Consider the following 14,816-nt stretch of genomic DNA (forward strand, 5'->3'; position numbering starts at 1 on the left):
AGATTTCCTAGGCTATAATTCAAATGGAAGGAGACTGCCCATCCTTCTCCTGACTTGCTGCTGATGGATTCGAACCATTAGAGAGGTGGGCACTTGGGGTTAACAGCACAACTCTCTCTAAATAATGCCATCAGAGCTCCCTAAATTTATGCACAAAGTAAGTCATGTGCAAAATAGCCATGTTACCATTGGAAGGAGAAAATATTTAACAGTGTCTTGAATAAAGAAACTCTGCATGGCATCCTGTGTTACAAATTATTAAAATTGAAAGCATTAACATTTGGTTTCAAATGTTTTTTCTTCATTCTTTGAATATCACAATCCATAATAATCTTATTTTACCAACTGGCATATTTCAACAAAGAGATGCAGCCCTTGATGTGCTCACCAGGTTGTGCCAAGAAATCTGGAGGACAACTAGCTGGCCAGCTGACTGGAAGACATCCATATTTATTCCCATTCTCAAAAAAAGGTGATCCAAACAAGGTGGAAATCAAACAATACTAGTAATATCACACACAAGCAACACCTTGCTGAAGATTATCCAAAAATTACTAATACAGTACATTGACAGAGAAATTCCAGAAATACAAGCTGGGTTTACAATAGTCCATGGCATTAGAGACATTAAAGCCAAAGTCAGATGGATATTGGCTGAAAGCAGAGAGTCTCAGAAGGATGTCTATCTGTGCTTCATTGACTATGCAAAGGTATTTGTGTAGATCACAACAAATTGTGGCTAACCTTTAGAAGAACAGGAATTCGAGAACTCTTCCTTGCGCTCATGCAAAACCTACAACTAGACCAGGAAGCTATCATATGAACAGAGCAAGGGAACACTACATGGTTCAATATTAAGAAAGGAGTGTGTCAGGGATGTATCCTTTCTCCACACCCTTTCAATCTACAATACAGAACAGGTCATCCAGAAGGCTGGACTTTATGAAGAAGAATGGCATCAGAATTGGAGGAAGACTCACCAGTCTTCCTTGCAAATGACACAACCTTGCTTGCCGAAACTGAGGAAGATTTGAAGTTTTTGCTTTCAGAGGTCAAGGGCTGCAGTCTTCAATAAAGATGGCATGTCAACATCAAGAAAGCAAAGATTCTTAATTAGCAGCATCGTGATAGTTGGAGAAAAGATCAGAGTTGTTAAGAAGTTCATCTTGTGTGGATCCACAGACAACACTGTTGGCACCAGCAATCAGGAAGCCAGAAATATTTTCCCTTGCTTTATATGCATCTGAAAGTTGGACAGTTGAGTACGGAGGACATAAAAAGAATCGATGCCTCTGAATTGGGCTAATGAGGGTGGAATGCGAAAGAACAAATAACTCTGACTTGGAAGTTGTGCAACCAGGGTAATCCTTTGAGGAAGGATGGTGAAACTTCATCTCCCATACCTTGGGCATGTTGCCAGTCCTTGAATAAAGGCATCGTGCTGGGAAAGGAAACGTGGAGGGTCAGCGAAATCCAACAAGGTGGATCGACACAGTGACTGACAATGGCTTGAATATCAAGGAGATCAAGAGGATGGAGCAGGATGGGGCCAGGTTTAGAGCTGTTGTTCACAAGATTGCTATGAGACGTAGTCAACTTGATGGCACCTAACTGTAGCCCCTGGTGATTTTAGTATGTTGACAGATTTGGGGACCATTGTCATAAACAGATTTGGGGAAAAGATTTGCAAATTGTTGCTCTGTTCAAGCTGAACAATTTGTATTTCACAATTTTTATCAACAGTTTTATTAGGGTGTAATTATAATTTGTGCTTTATCGATAACATGGACCTAATTGATAAAGTTTTTTACACTGTTGGGATTTTTCCCTTCTCATTTACTTGTATTTACTATTCATAATGACTTGCAACCCTTTCTTTTCCAAACAGTTGCCTTATTTCAGAAGTAAAATCCATTTGGGATCTAAAGAAATTAATCTTATGAATTAAAATGTGAAAAACTTATTTTAACTAATTATCTCAAACTACCAACCTAAAGTGTGGATGATGCCGTACACAAAAAAACTGTGAAGGTGCTAGAATAGAGATAGAGGTCCCCACTTCCACACGGTGAATCACGGAAGGACATTTGGCATTAAAGTCTGTACAGATAGTACCAAGATGAAAAGGAATAATTTGTATCAAAGTAGCATATACACCATCTAAGCTTAATCATGCTTATAAGAATCGGACAGAATTGTCTGCAAATTGTCTACAATTCTGATAACCTCTCTGTGGACAGAGGCTATCTGCGCAGTAATTTAAGTAGGAGAAAACATGAATGCATAAAGATGTCCAAACCTCATCTAAAACTCCAGTAAGTTCTATTTGAGTTCGTTTTCTACAACTTACTTTAGAATAATATTGCCTGGCAGCTGCTTCATCCTTGGTGACACCCAAGCCAAGCTGAAGACACCGTGCATGGTAGAAAGACGCCATGGCAATACCTCTGGTGATGAACTCTGGGAGACAGTCTGTGACCTCGGCTATCATGGGAATATCATGAACCTCATCATATTCAGCAATCCTGTTGGAGATGTTAAATTGAAATGACATAGGATATCAGTTATGATGACCTCTGTGCAAAATTATGTGGCCAGAAAGTGTATAACAAATAAAAGTAGGAAACTATACGAAGCCTTATAGGACCAGAGAAAAGTCCATAGATTCTTTTAAGATAATAGTAATGTCATGGTTTGTTGGGTTTTTGTTTTGGGGTTGTTTTTTTTTTTTAGCTATTCTGGGAAAGTCTGCTGTTATTCTCCAAAGTACTGAAGAGCAAAGGTGTCACTCTGGAGACTAAGGTGCATCTGATACAGGTCATGGTCTTTGCAATCATTTCTTATGCATTGAGAGTTGGACAACGACTAGGGAGGAGAATTGATGCCTTTCAGCTATGGTGCTGGAGAAGAGTGTTGAGGGTACCATGGACTGCCAAGAAAACAAACAGATTCATCCTAGAGAGGGTTAAACCGGATGGCTCCTTGGAGGCAAGGATTCTGAGGCTTCATCTGACATACTTTGGACTTGTTGTAAGGAGGGACCAGTCCTTGAAGAGGGACATCATGCTTGGTAGGGTGGAGGGACAGCGCAGGAGGGGAAGGCCCTCTATGAGGTGGATTGACTCAGTGACTGGGGTAATTGGGATGGGAGTGTCAGAGACAGTGCAATTGGCACAGGACAGAGCAGAGTTTAGGGCTGTTGTACATAGGGTCGCTATGAGTCGCAAGCGACTCGACGGCACATAACATTCTAATTTTACATTTCAATATCAAGCTATATTCAGCTGCAATGATTGGAGGATGCCCAAAGAAATTTAAAAACTACCTAGTGAACACTTGATGGGCCAAATTATGTTTAGGCTTTTATAAATATTTCTTATAACCCTGCAGTAGAAATATGTTTTCCTTAAAAATGTGACGCTCAAAAATGTTAAGAAAATTCAGCTAAAGCATTGAGATCCTGGATTCTAATGGCATAGAATTGTGCCACCTAAGACGATAATAAGATGATGTTACTCTTCAAAATTTAAAAGCTCATTTCCACATTCACTAGCCATATTCTGATATTACAGAGAGTTATGTTGAACAGCTCTAATGAGTTATAGAAATATCCTTAGCTAACCAGTTTGAAAGTCATCTATAGGAGCTGATTCTACAGAAGCTTGTTGGCTGGAATTGGCAAGCAACAGGGTGGAATGTTGATTCACTAAGGGGTTGAGGCACTATTTAAGGCTTCCTATTTAAAACCCCTTTTTGGTCGGCAGTATGGCGCTAGAACCAGTTTGAAAGTCATCTACAGGAGCTGTTCTTAACGATACTTAAGGGCACTTAATAACTACGACAACAGAGAGCGAGCCACGTTGGCCTAGTGGACAGAAAGAGATGCTACCTAACCCAAGGTGAGTGATTTTATTTATTTTTTTTTTAGGTGAGTGATTTTAATCTGCGGCCCTCAAGCCTGGTTTGTTTTTTTGTCAAACATTCTTCTAGGTGGTATAGCACTGGTCTGTGCATAGCTGTACAGAGGTAACTCATGGTTGCTGTGATGCTAAACACTGTGACACTGATGTGCCAAATGTGATAATGTTTACCCATGGTGGACAGTGTTTGGTGGAGCTCCCCGATTAAAACAAGCTTGGAAGCAGGAGTGGCATCCACTTCCAGAATGGCTTGCCTCTCGAAACTCTATGAACAGTGCACAGGTCTTTCCTTCATAGGGTCGCTATGAGTTGTCTAAGACTTAATGGCACTTAACAACAACAACAATTTACCTTTTAGAAAACATGACACACTTAGTGAAGAATTTCATCTTATAGTAGTACTCCACGAGGTTCCCTTGAGCATAGACATTTCCCCGTTCTGCTGCTTCCCGTAAACACTGCAGGGCAGCTTCAGTATTCTGGCGGATGCCGTGTCCATAAAAGTACATGAGACCAAGTGCACATTGGGATTCCAGATTCCCATTGCCACATGCTTCAGAATGCCAGTAAAATGCCTAAGGTAGAGCACAATTTTATCATTTCGTTCATTATTCACAAAATGAAATTATAAGTAAGAGCATGCTGGGAGGAAAAAGTTTCTCTTAATTGCATGTTAATACTTGTCTTCCTCTCAAGGAAGTAGGTCTAGCCCCTTTGAAATGTATTTCAAGATGGCACCAAATTCACATACCTGCAAGTGAGATCAGCCTCCACAGACCTCACCTCAGAGTCCCTGACAGAGCACCCACTGTCCACATTGCAAGATTTTTCAAAGAGTAATAATGACAAAGAAAGCAAAATAGGAAGTCAATAGGAACACACAAGCCTTTCATGCATTGACTTCCTGCTTTTGAGTCAAACCTGTATACACAGAAGAGGAGAGCTGCACGTGGGTTTCGGAGAGGCAGCTGTCAAGATTGAAGGAGGCGTAGTAGCATCAAGTATGTTTGTTTAATACTCAGCTACAATGAATGCAATGAATGTCATGCAAAAATACCTACAATTGCCTGAGGGTAGTCTCAGTTTTTGCTGTGCCTCTCCCTAGTTTGTGTTAGTTCCTCTTACAAATAGGAATAAATGCAACATATCCTTCTGTAGGATTTCTTAGAAAACGTTCAATTACTGATATCTATAATGTAGGATTTCTTAGAAAACGTTCAATTACTGATATCTATAATATATCTATGAGTGTGTGGTTGTTATTGATTGTCATCAAGTGGAGCATGATTGAAGCCTTTCTATAACTATTATTATAGAGTTTCCAGAAGCATAGTGTTTAGGTATGTATGTATATATGTGTATATATATGTGTGTGTGTGTATATATATATAATTTTTATATTTGTTGTTGTTTGCCCTTGAGTCTGGCATGACTCATAGTGATCCTATGAACAAAAGGCCTGAAGCCCCCCATACAACTATAGACATTTAGCAAAGTTCATAGGGTTTCTGGAGACATGTTTGGGAAGTGGATGCCACTCCTGCTACGTGTGTGTGTGTGTGTGTGTGTGTGTGTGTGTGTGTGTGTGTGTGTGTAAACAATATATATATTATTTGGAAGCAAGAGTGGCATCCACTTCCTAAATAACATGCTCACAGAAACCCTATTTTTTGTTTCGTTCGTAGGGTCACTATGACTCATGCTTGACTCGAGGGTCATCAACAAATAATATTTATATGATATAAAGGCTGTGACTTTCTGGTGGTACAAATGATTAAAGCACTTGCCTACTAACCCAAAGGTCAGAGGTTTGAGCCCGCTTAGATCTGCTAGAAGAAGAAAGGCTTAGCAATTTACTTCAAAAAATATTGTTAAGTGTTGCTGAGTTGAGTATGACTCATAGTGACCCTGTGAACAACATATCTGAACCCTGTCCTATCCTGTGTCATTTTGACATTTCCTGACACAGTACAGCCAATTGCAGCAGTCACCATGTTAGTCCTCTTCTTTGCCGCCCTTCCTCCTTCCATGTATCATGTCCCTCTCCAAGGAATATCTAAGGCAAAGCCTCATCATCCTTGCCTCCAAAGAGAGAGCACTATGGCTACACCCTCTCTAAGACATATTTGTTCTTTTGGTAATCTATTAGGGAGGATAGAAGGAGAATTGACGCCTTTGAGCTGTGGTGCTGGAGAAGAGTATTGAATGTACCATGGACTGCCAAGAAAACAAACAGATTCATCCTAGAGAGGGTTAAACCAGGCTGCTCCTTGGAGGCAAGGATTCTGGGGCTTCGCCTGACATACTTTGGACATGTTGTAAGGAGAGACAGGTCTTTAGAGAGGGACATCATGCTGGGTAGAGTGGAGGGACAGCGCAGGAGGGGAAGACCCTCTATAAGGTGGATTGATTCAGTGACGGGTAATCTGGATGGGTGTGTCAGAGGCAATGAGATTGGCACAGGATAGAGCAGAGTTTAGGGCTGTTGTACATAGGGTCGCTATGAGTCGCAAACGACTCGACGGCACATAACAACAACAACAATTTGATATTCGGTGCAAAAAAAAATATTAGCCACTAAAAATACTCTGTTGTCTACTTTGAAATACATGGGGTCTCTGTAAGGCAGAACTGTAAAATGTAAATGATAATAAAAATTGCATTCCTACCACCCTCCTTTCAAAGAAGAAAGAGAAATATAATCACTATAAATAACACTAGCATGAAGCTCAGTGTGCTACACTTTGGACGTGTTGCAAGGAGGGACCGGTCTTTGGAGAGGGACGTCATGCTTGGGAGGGTGGAGGGACAGCGCAGGAGGGGAAGACCCTCGATGAGGCGGATTGACTCAGTGACTCGGGTAATGGGGTTGGGTGTGTTGGACACAATGAGGTTGACTCAGGATAGAGCAGGGCTCAGAGCTGTCATACATAGAGGGTCGCTATGAGTTGCAAGTGACTTGACAGCACTTAACAACAACGATAGCATTATATATTGTTTTTAGGTGCACAACAACAATAGCATTATATATTGTTTTTAGGTGCACAACAACAATAGCATTATATATTGTTTTTAGGTGCCATCGAGTTGAGTCCACCTATGGCTATGAACAACAGATCTGAACCCTTCCATGTCCTCCCCTATGCCATCCTCATCTCTGACATACTTGAGCCCGTAGCTCCAAACACTATGTCAATTCATCGCTAGTTGAGGGTCTTCCTACTTTTTGCTGACTCTTCACCTTTCCAACCATGATGTCCCTTTCAAATAAAAGTAACATTGAAAAATAACCCAAAAAAAAGTAAATGTTACCTTTTCTAACTCTTTTGGCTCCTTTGTTGAGTAATATAATCCTAGGATACTTTGAGCCTTCACACTAGCTTTCGGATTTCCATTGTCTGCAGCTAAAAGCCACAGTCTAGAAAGGAAAAGCAAAGGCAAATTGTTTTCTGTTCAGCATGCCATCAATATAGAGCCTTGTTCTCCAGCAAGATTACCTTTCGGCTTCTACCTCTGAGCGTTTAACACCTTTTCCTTCGTAATAAGCTCTTCCAAGGTTGTAAGCAGCCGCAAATTGTAAGTGTTTCACTTTGGGACATGGAGATTCAATAATTTTCTTCATATACTCTACTCCTTTTTCCTTCCACAAAGGAAAAGAACAAACAAAAATCACTAGCTTTTCGTTTTACCCAGACGAAATTATTTTCTCCCAATCAATGTAGTGTTCACCCTCCAGCATGGTGTGTAATGGCACAAACCTATGCCCAGGGGGTCTGGTTGTCCACGAACTGCGGAGCTAAAGATAATAAAGGAAACAAGTCCAGATGAGGCATTCATTTGAGTTCTGAGAGGGAAGACATTTGCTTGGTCTCTCAACTTTAATGTCTCCAGATGCCTCAGTATGTGTTTTACTCCCATCTAATTACCTTTAGCATTTGAGATGGCTCGGTTGGCACAGGATAGAATAGCGTTTAGAGCTCTTGTACATTGGGTCGATATGAGTTGCAAATGACTCAATGGCACATAATAACAACAACAACAATTACCCTTAACCTGAATCAGCAGCACTCACTGAGGATACAGTTCTTGGAACTTACCAGATTGTAAGAGTACTCAGTAACTTCTTTCGCAATACAGTTGTGAGCCCCAAACAAATGTTTCTTTATTAAGGAGAGGTGGGGGTGGGGAGAGCTGCAGACACTAAGAACACCATGGCAACACTGGGGGTGCGGGACAGGCAACTAGAGGGATGCAGGCTGCTTGGCTGGAACCTCCTTTGTCTCTTATTTTATCCCATTGAATCTTCTTTTTTTAAAAAAAAAAAATAGTACTTTTCACTCAACGTATATTTGTTAATTTTTATTAATTACTTTTTCCATTAGTGAATGTTTATCTTCTCTTTTGAGGCATACTTTTTGGGTTTTTTTAGGACCCTTTGCTTGACTATGTTTCTGTGTGTTGAGTCAAAACTGACTCAGAGCTGAATCTCCAGCAGGTTTTCGGGGTGTAAACTGCACAAGAGGAGATTGTCCATCTTTTTCCAGTGGAGCAGTTGGTGGATTTGAACTACCTGCCTTTGAATTTATCCCCTAAGAAACTGGAACAAAACCTGTTGGTGCAAAGTGGACTCCAACTCATAGTGACCATGTAGGACAGAGTTTCTAAGGCTGCGAACTTTACAGGAGCTGAATTCTATCGCTTTTTGAAGAGCAGCTGATGGGTTTCAATTGCCAACCTTCCTGTTAGCAGTTGAGTGCTTAATTGCTGTGCTACCAGGTTTTCTTCTGCTTGTTTCCCTTTGGTTAATTGTATGATCAAGCTTGCCCGGTTTAATTCTAGGCAAGATGGAACCTAAAGATGTGATTGTTTTCTTACTGTTCTGACTTAAATACATAATTGCATTAAAGATATCCTACTTTTGAGTTACTATATGGCTGGCCGTCCACCGAATCTACCAGTTTTCACTCTCTCTCCTCCATGTTCTCAGGTTTCCCACCTTCCTCTGTATTGATCAGCATTCTCATTCCTTTGTGTCCCTTGCCCTTCGAGGCACTCACTGACCTGGCATGTAACCCAGTTCTCTACCTACTCTACTGAAGCCACTGAACGTGGCTGGGGGAAAAACCCACAACCACAGTGATAGGCCTTCCTAAGTATATGGGGAAATGGAATTAATTTTTTTTTTCATTTTTTTGCCTTGTCCCCCCCCCAAAAAAAAGTAAATAAAGGCATGTTTGAGTTAAACAGTATCATCTGGAAGCTATGAGCCCTGTGGTCTGATAAACCAAATAGTTGCAGGAAGATAAAGGATGGAATGCAACATTTCCCTAATCCTATCTCAATAGTAAATATGATGTCAGGGAAGTTTCCCTAGGGTGTGACCTGTAATATCTTTGATCTCACTTCAGAAGAAAGAAAGTGGAGAGCAGGGGCCTGCATACCTCCCAAAAATAATGGCTAGGAGTGGAGAAGAGTGGGTCATTTTAGATCCAGCCTCCTGTGTGACTTAGCTCCTTAGTGTCAGGGAAGACCAGGACATGTGGAGGTTTCCATAAAATTCAGGGCCTAAAAATTCTGACAGAAATGGAATTTTTTTTTTCACCCACCACCCACAGAGAAAAAGGGCCTCCTAGAGCTGGCCCTCTGAAATTGGACTTCTAGCCTCCTAAACTGTAAGAGAATAAATTTTTGTTTATTTAAGCCACCCACTTATGGTGTCTCTGTTACAGCCACACTAGGTAACTAAGACAATGCCTTAACTGGAAAGTAAGCTACCAGTGGCTAGGAATTCAGTAACTTGGTTCAGCTAATAACATTATTCCACTTGGTCAACCAGGTGGAATAGACAAAATCGTATTTCTGGACTACAGAGTTAAAAGCCAAAATCTGAGCCAAAGCAAATTCACCCAAGTAAAGTGTCCCTTTTTATGACCACTTTGCAGTCAATTAGCTAGGGTTTTAAAGATAGACCGTACATGGTTAGATCTGCATTTAGCAATCCTGGCTTTGTTGGCAACTTGAATGATGAGCAGCCAGGGAGCTCTTTCGGTGTAATCCAGTTAAGGGTAATGTGACCTCAACTGAAATTGAAGGAATGAAAACAAAGGGCTGGGGATGAATTGACAAAATGTTCTGGAGGCAGTAATCAGAGTGACTGTGTGAGCAGGAGAGATTCTGCTTAATAAAGGACTATCTCTAGTCATTTTCCTTCTTAAAGATTTTAAGGACAAATGTTGAGTTTTATAAAATGCTTTCTAATACTGAAATCATTATGTTGTTCCTTTTATTCATGCTAGCTATTAAAGTAGTATATTCATGGATTTCCTTGCATTTTATTATTAAATTTCCTGGCTAAGTCTTGACTATGATATGATACTCTCTTCATGTGTTACTGATTTTGTTTGTAACAAGGATTATGAGTATAATTCTTAAAAAGTTATGAGATGAGAGCCTGAGAGAAGTGGTATCAGCAAGGAACTGCAAGATCAATCAACAAATATTTGTGGATAGTCTATTGTGAGGGAGCTCTGGTGGCCTAGTGGCAAGAAGCTGGGCTGCCGTCCCAAAGGCATGCAGTTCAAGACCACCAGCTGCTCCATGGAAGAAAGGTGGACAATCTCCTCCCATGCTATTTAACTGCCTCTGATAACCTGCCAGAGGATAAAATATGGGTCTGTCATTGTTCTAGACTGGGGACTCAATAGTGAACATGGTTAGACAATCTTTCTTCACCGCCACCCCCGCCAACATTATGGCACTTACATTTCAATTAACCTTAACTCATTGCTGTTGAATCAGAACAGACTCATAGCTGACCCTTCAGCAACTTTCCGAGGCTGTAAACAGCAAAGGAGGAGATTCTCCATCTTTCTCGTAAGGAGCCTTTGGGCAGATTCAAACTGCCAAAGAGGTACCACCCTGGGTTGGCAGCACAGCTCCCTACTGACGATGCCACCAGAGCTAGTTGACTCAGTAGTGCTTAGCTGCTGATTGAAAGGTCACTGGTCAAAACAACGGTTCTACAGAAGACCATCTGTTCCTAGAAAGATTAGCCTAGAATGCCCTATGGGACATTTGTACTCTGTCACATGAGGTCACTGTGATTTAGAATAAACTCAGTAGCACACAGCATTTTGGTCACGTCACCATAGAAAGCCTCTGAAGTGAGGTCACATATGTGGAGAGAAGAGATTAGGATGAATGGAAGCCAAATGAAGAGATAATTAAACTATATTAAATGCTAACAGAGTTAAGTTAAATTTTACTTTTCAGGGAAAGAGGGGGAAGTTGCAGAAAAGATTGAAGGGGAGTAGGAAAAATTCTCAGCAACTTTGTGAGAAATCCTATGCAGTCACTTGCCCCTGTGGTTGAGTCATTTGATTCATAACATCATGGAAGAAAGTACTCCTCAAAGCAGTCAACTTTCGAAAAGGGCAGGGCAGCAGTGACATAGAGAGAAAAGCGAAAAAGGTAAGAAAGAAATACAAGTGGAAGCACAAAAAGAAGTGGAAATTGTGCTGTTACCATGTGGGGATTTGTAGTCAATGTCACAAACCATAGGAGGCATGAATTATTGAATGGAAAACCAGTTTCCTCTCTAAACTTTTAAATCACAATAAAAGGTTCCAAAAATTGTTGCAGCACACCCATGTTTATTGCAGCTTTGTTCACAATAGCAAGGAGTTGGAAACAACCTAAGTGCCCATCAACAAACGAATGGCTAGAGAAGCTGTGGTATATTCACACAATGGAATACTATGCTGCATTGAAAAACAAGGAACTCATGCAATATTATTAAAAATGGTTGACTCTGGAGAACATTATGCTGAGTGAAATATCCCAGTCACAAAAGGACAAATATTACATGATGCCACTGTTGTAGAATGGGACTGACCTCGGGGTTGGGGATAGACTGAGTAAGATGGGTTCAATAATGTATACTGCACTGAAACAGAGGAGGGAGAAAACTGTTTAAAAGAGATATGTGACTAGGTATTTCTGTCATCACAGGAGTCTAGAGCGATGGCTACATGGTGGAGGGGACCTGGGGGAGGGTTTGTAAAACAATGAAAGAATCTTTTCTTTTACTTTTCCATAATTTTTGACTCATGTACTTATAACTTGTTAGTTAAATTTGTGTCTTCTAGGTTGCAACACCCCCATGATACATCTTCAAGGATATGAACATGTATGACTAAGCACAATTAATAACAGTGCATCTAAATTCCAAAATCAATCTCCATAATAGTCTATGTGTTTCCTACTGCCAAAGGGGCCCTTTAGAGTAGTGAGAGAAGATCTTCACCCTGAAACCCACAGCGTCCCTTTTCAGCAGGAAGTAGCTAAGAGACTATGCTGTCCCCTTTTCCTTATGAATCACGGTGAAGTCTCTCGCAGGGTGGAGTGATAGGGAATGGCAAAGGACACACTGACAAAGGAGATTAATCAGAACTGACTTTGACAAGCACTGTGGCAATTGGACAATTAAAACAGACATTCGGATGGCGGGGGAAGAGAACAAACTGGGGAGGAGGGTAGAGAGAATGGTGCAGCAATGAAGGAATGAAAACCCAAAATCCCTGTAAATGTTCATTAAAACTAATAAAATTTAATAATAATAACAAAAAAAATTGTTGCAAAGTGGGATAAATGAATATAATTTTGACCTTTAGAATTGATGCCATAAAAAGCTGTGGTAATTCAAATGAGAGCAGTTACCAGAGTAGGGACAAGTTATGACTCAAAGGGAAGGAAGAGAAGCAAATTATGAAGACAACATTCTGGAAGTTTTAGCTCTAAAGGGAAGAAAATGGAGAGAAGATATAGGGTCAAGGGAAGGTTTAAGTATTTGTGTATGTAGTAAGAAGTTGCTCTGCAATCCAGAAGGCACGTGGTTTGAATTCAACTGCTCTCGTCCCTAGAGATTTACTGCCTCTGACAACCTACAGGGTCAGCCATGATTCAATTCAGACTCAACAGTACATAACAATATATGTATTGTTGGGCTGACTTAACAGGGAAGAATAGTTCAGAAAAAAGGTTCAAGGAAAAGTTGAAAATTAAATTGGAAGTTTATATACTATTAAAAATAAGTCATGTAGGAATTGTGGGGTATTTACATTATAAAATGTTTAATTTTATTTAAAGAACTCAAATGCACACCTTTATTTGGGAAATCTTTCCTTTAGGACAAATATATGAGCATGTGAATTTATTATTTTTCAGAGATAACCTCATTTATGTTATAACCTTCATATTTGGTGTTAAGGTCAAAATTGGGTAAACCAGAAATAACATGAGGCTGAGTGGAAAGAATGTTAAAGCAGATACCAATGAGATGAGGAAAGCCTGAGCAGTTATGCTAGAAGCCAATAGAAGGCAAAGCTCAAAGTAAGTGGCTATCACGAGGTCTACCCAGTCAAACTCGAAGATCCAGTAACATTGGTCCTATGTGCCTAAGTCCTAAAAAAACTAGTGTTTGTTTCCTTCTGAGGAAATAACTAATATAGTGTTCAGTCAACAGCTGAAATGAAGTAATTTTCTTTTGAAATATTACCTGTGGTGAATGCACTCGCTCACCTACGGTTTTAGGCAGATATTAGTGATGTCAAGAATAATTGATGAGAACTGCCTTCCTAAGTTTGAACTCTCCACAATATCATCCTGTTGGTTTACACTCAAGCCCAGAAGCTTGCCCAAATGTGGAAATAAGTTAGCTGTATTACACCAAGGCCACATGTTGCCTAATGTCTTCTCTCCACTTTACTTTTGGAGAAATGACCCATCCGACTTTCTGGAATGCACCTTTTCTAATAAAAGTATCCTTACTTTGACCTTCATTCCTATCTCCTTGTTTCTTCTCAGCAGCATGTTCTAACAAAGGAGGGGTCTTGGGGGAATATTTCAGTCAGTGTTTAAACCAGGCCAGAACCAGGGGATTCGATCATGGTGGATCTTTCTGTCGTCTCTCACCTGGCTCAATTATTTGGGCAAGGGGGGCTGTACCAGAGCATTCACCACACATAACATTTCTAGAGAATATTACTTCATTTGACCATTTTTACTGAATATTATATTGGATATTTCCTCAGAAGGAACTGGATTGAATAATTTATTCATCTTCTGTTTCTAAACATTGGGTTAAAAGTTTTAAGTATACAAGAATATTCTACAAAAATTCAAAATAATTAATAGAAGCAAAAAGATTCATTCAATAAATGACATAAATTAAGTTCCAGAGATTCTAGTTTCTTTTCAATAGTAAAAATAAAATGTCTTCGTTTATGTTGTCCATTATTTTATTCTCTTTTTCTAAATGTTAGGAAAAGGTAACTACGTTGAGCTTTGCAAGGCCTGAATCTCAAATGAAGAAATACATAGGGAAGGAGACTAAGAGGCTCTGGCTGAGAAAGAGCACTTTTCATGAGGGAGACAGAGTTGAGGCATCCCTGGGGTTATAGTTCCCTTTATCTGGGGATCCTTGCCTTTACAGCTGTGGGGCCATCCCAGGGACCAAACAGGACAAGAGGCTTTAGTATACAGAACTTTGAGCAGGGAAAATAATTTTCTTAGCACTCTGTGAGAAAGCACACTGTCTTGAGACCCCTTGCATGAAAATTGCTTGAGCTGGCAACCCTGGTCTCTAATACCATGCCACTCCTGAGACAGGAAGACATTAAGCTCCAAGAGAAAGGGTGCATGAGAAACTGCTTCAGGAGAGCACTTGGTATCACACCACTCAGGCACTCCATACATGAAGGAGGCCTATAGAGTTGGTGGTGGAGGAATACCTCAAGGCGAGATTCCTATAGGGCTACAGGGCAGAACAGAGAGAACCTCAAGGACTTTAGAAAAGTCAAATTTTCCCAGAAAGGACTTACACTAGAGTGAGTAGCT

The 14,816-nt window shown here is 40.3% G+C and overlaps 1 protein-coding gene across 1 annotated transcript in view; it reads right to left on the reverse strand.

The window, feature by feature from the left end:
• Positions 1-14,816, reverse strand: part of LRP2BP (LRP2 binding protein) — a 36,189-nt gene that overhangs the window by 405 nt on the left and 20,968 nt on the right. Inside the window, exons 5-8 of the mRNA XM_006882243.1 lie at positions 7,418-7,560; positions 7,233-7,338; positions 4,272-4,495; positions 2,351-2,525 (exon numbers count right to left, since the gene is read on the reverse strand). Of these exons, the coding sequence (XP_006882305.1) occupies positions 2,351-2,525; positions 4,272-4,495; positions 7,233-7,338; positions 7,418-7,560 (648 nt within the window). The remainder of the gene's footprint in view (positions 1-2,350; positions 2,526-4,271; positions 4,496-7,232; positions 7,339-7,417; positions 7,561-14,816) is intronic.

The sequence above is a fragment of the Elephantulus edwardii genome, unplaced genomic scaffold (assembly GCF_000299155.1).
Source record: "Elephantulus edwardii isolate Elephantulus edwardi_28Jun2011 unplaced genomic scaffold, EleEdw1.0 scaffold00018, whole genome shotgun sequence".
In the NCBI taxonomy this organism is placed as follows: Eukaryota; Metazoa; Chordata; class Mammalia; order Macroscelidea; family Macroscelididae; genus Elephantulus; species Elephantulus edwardii.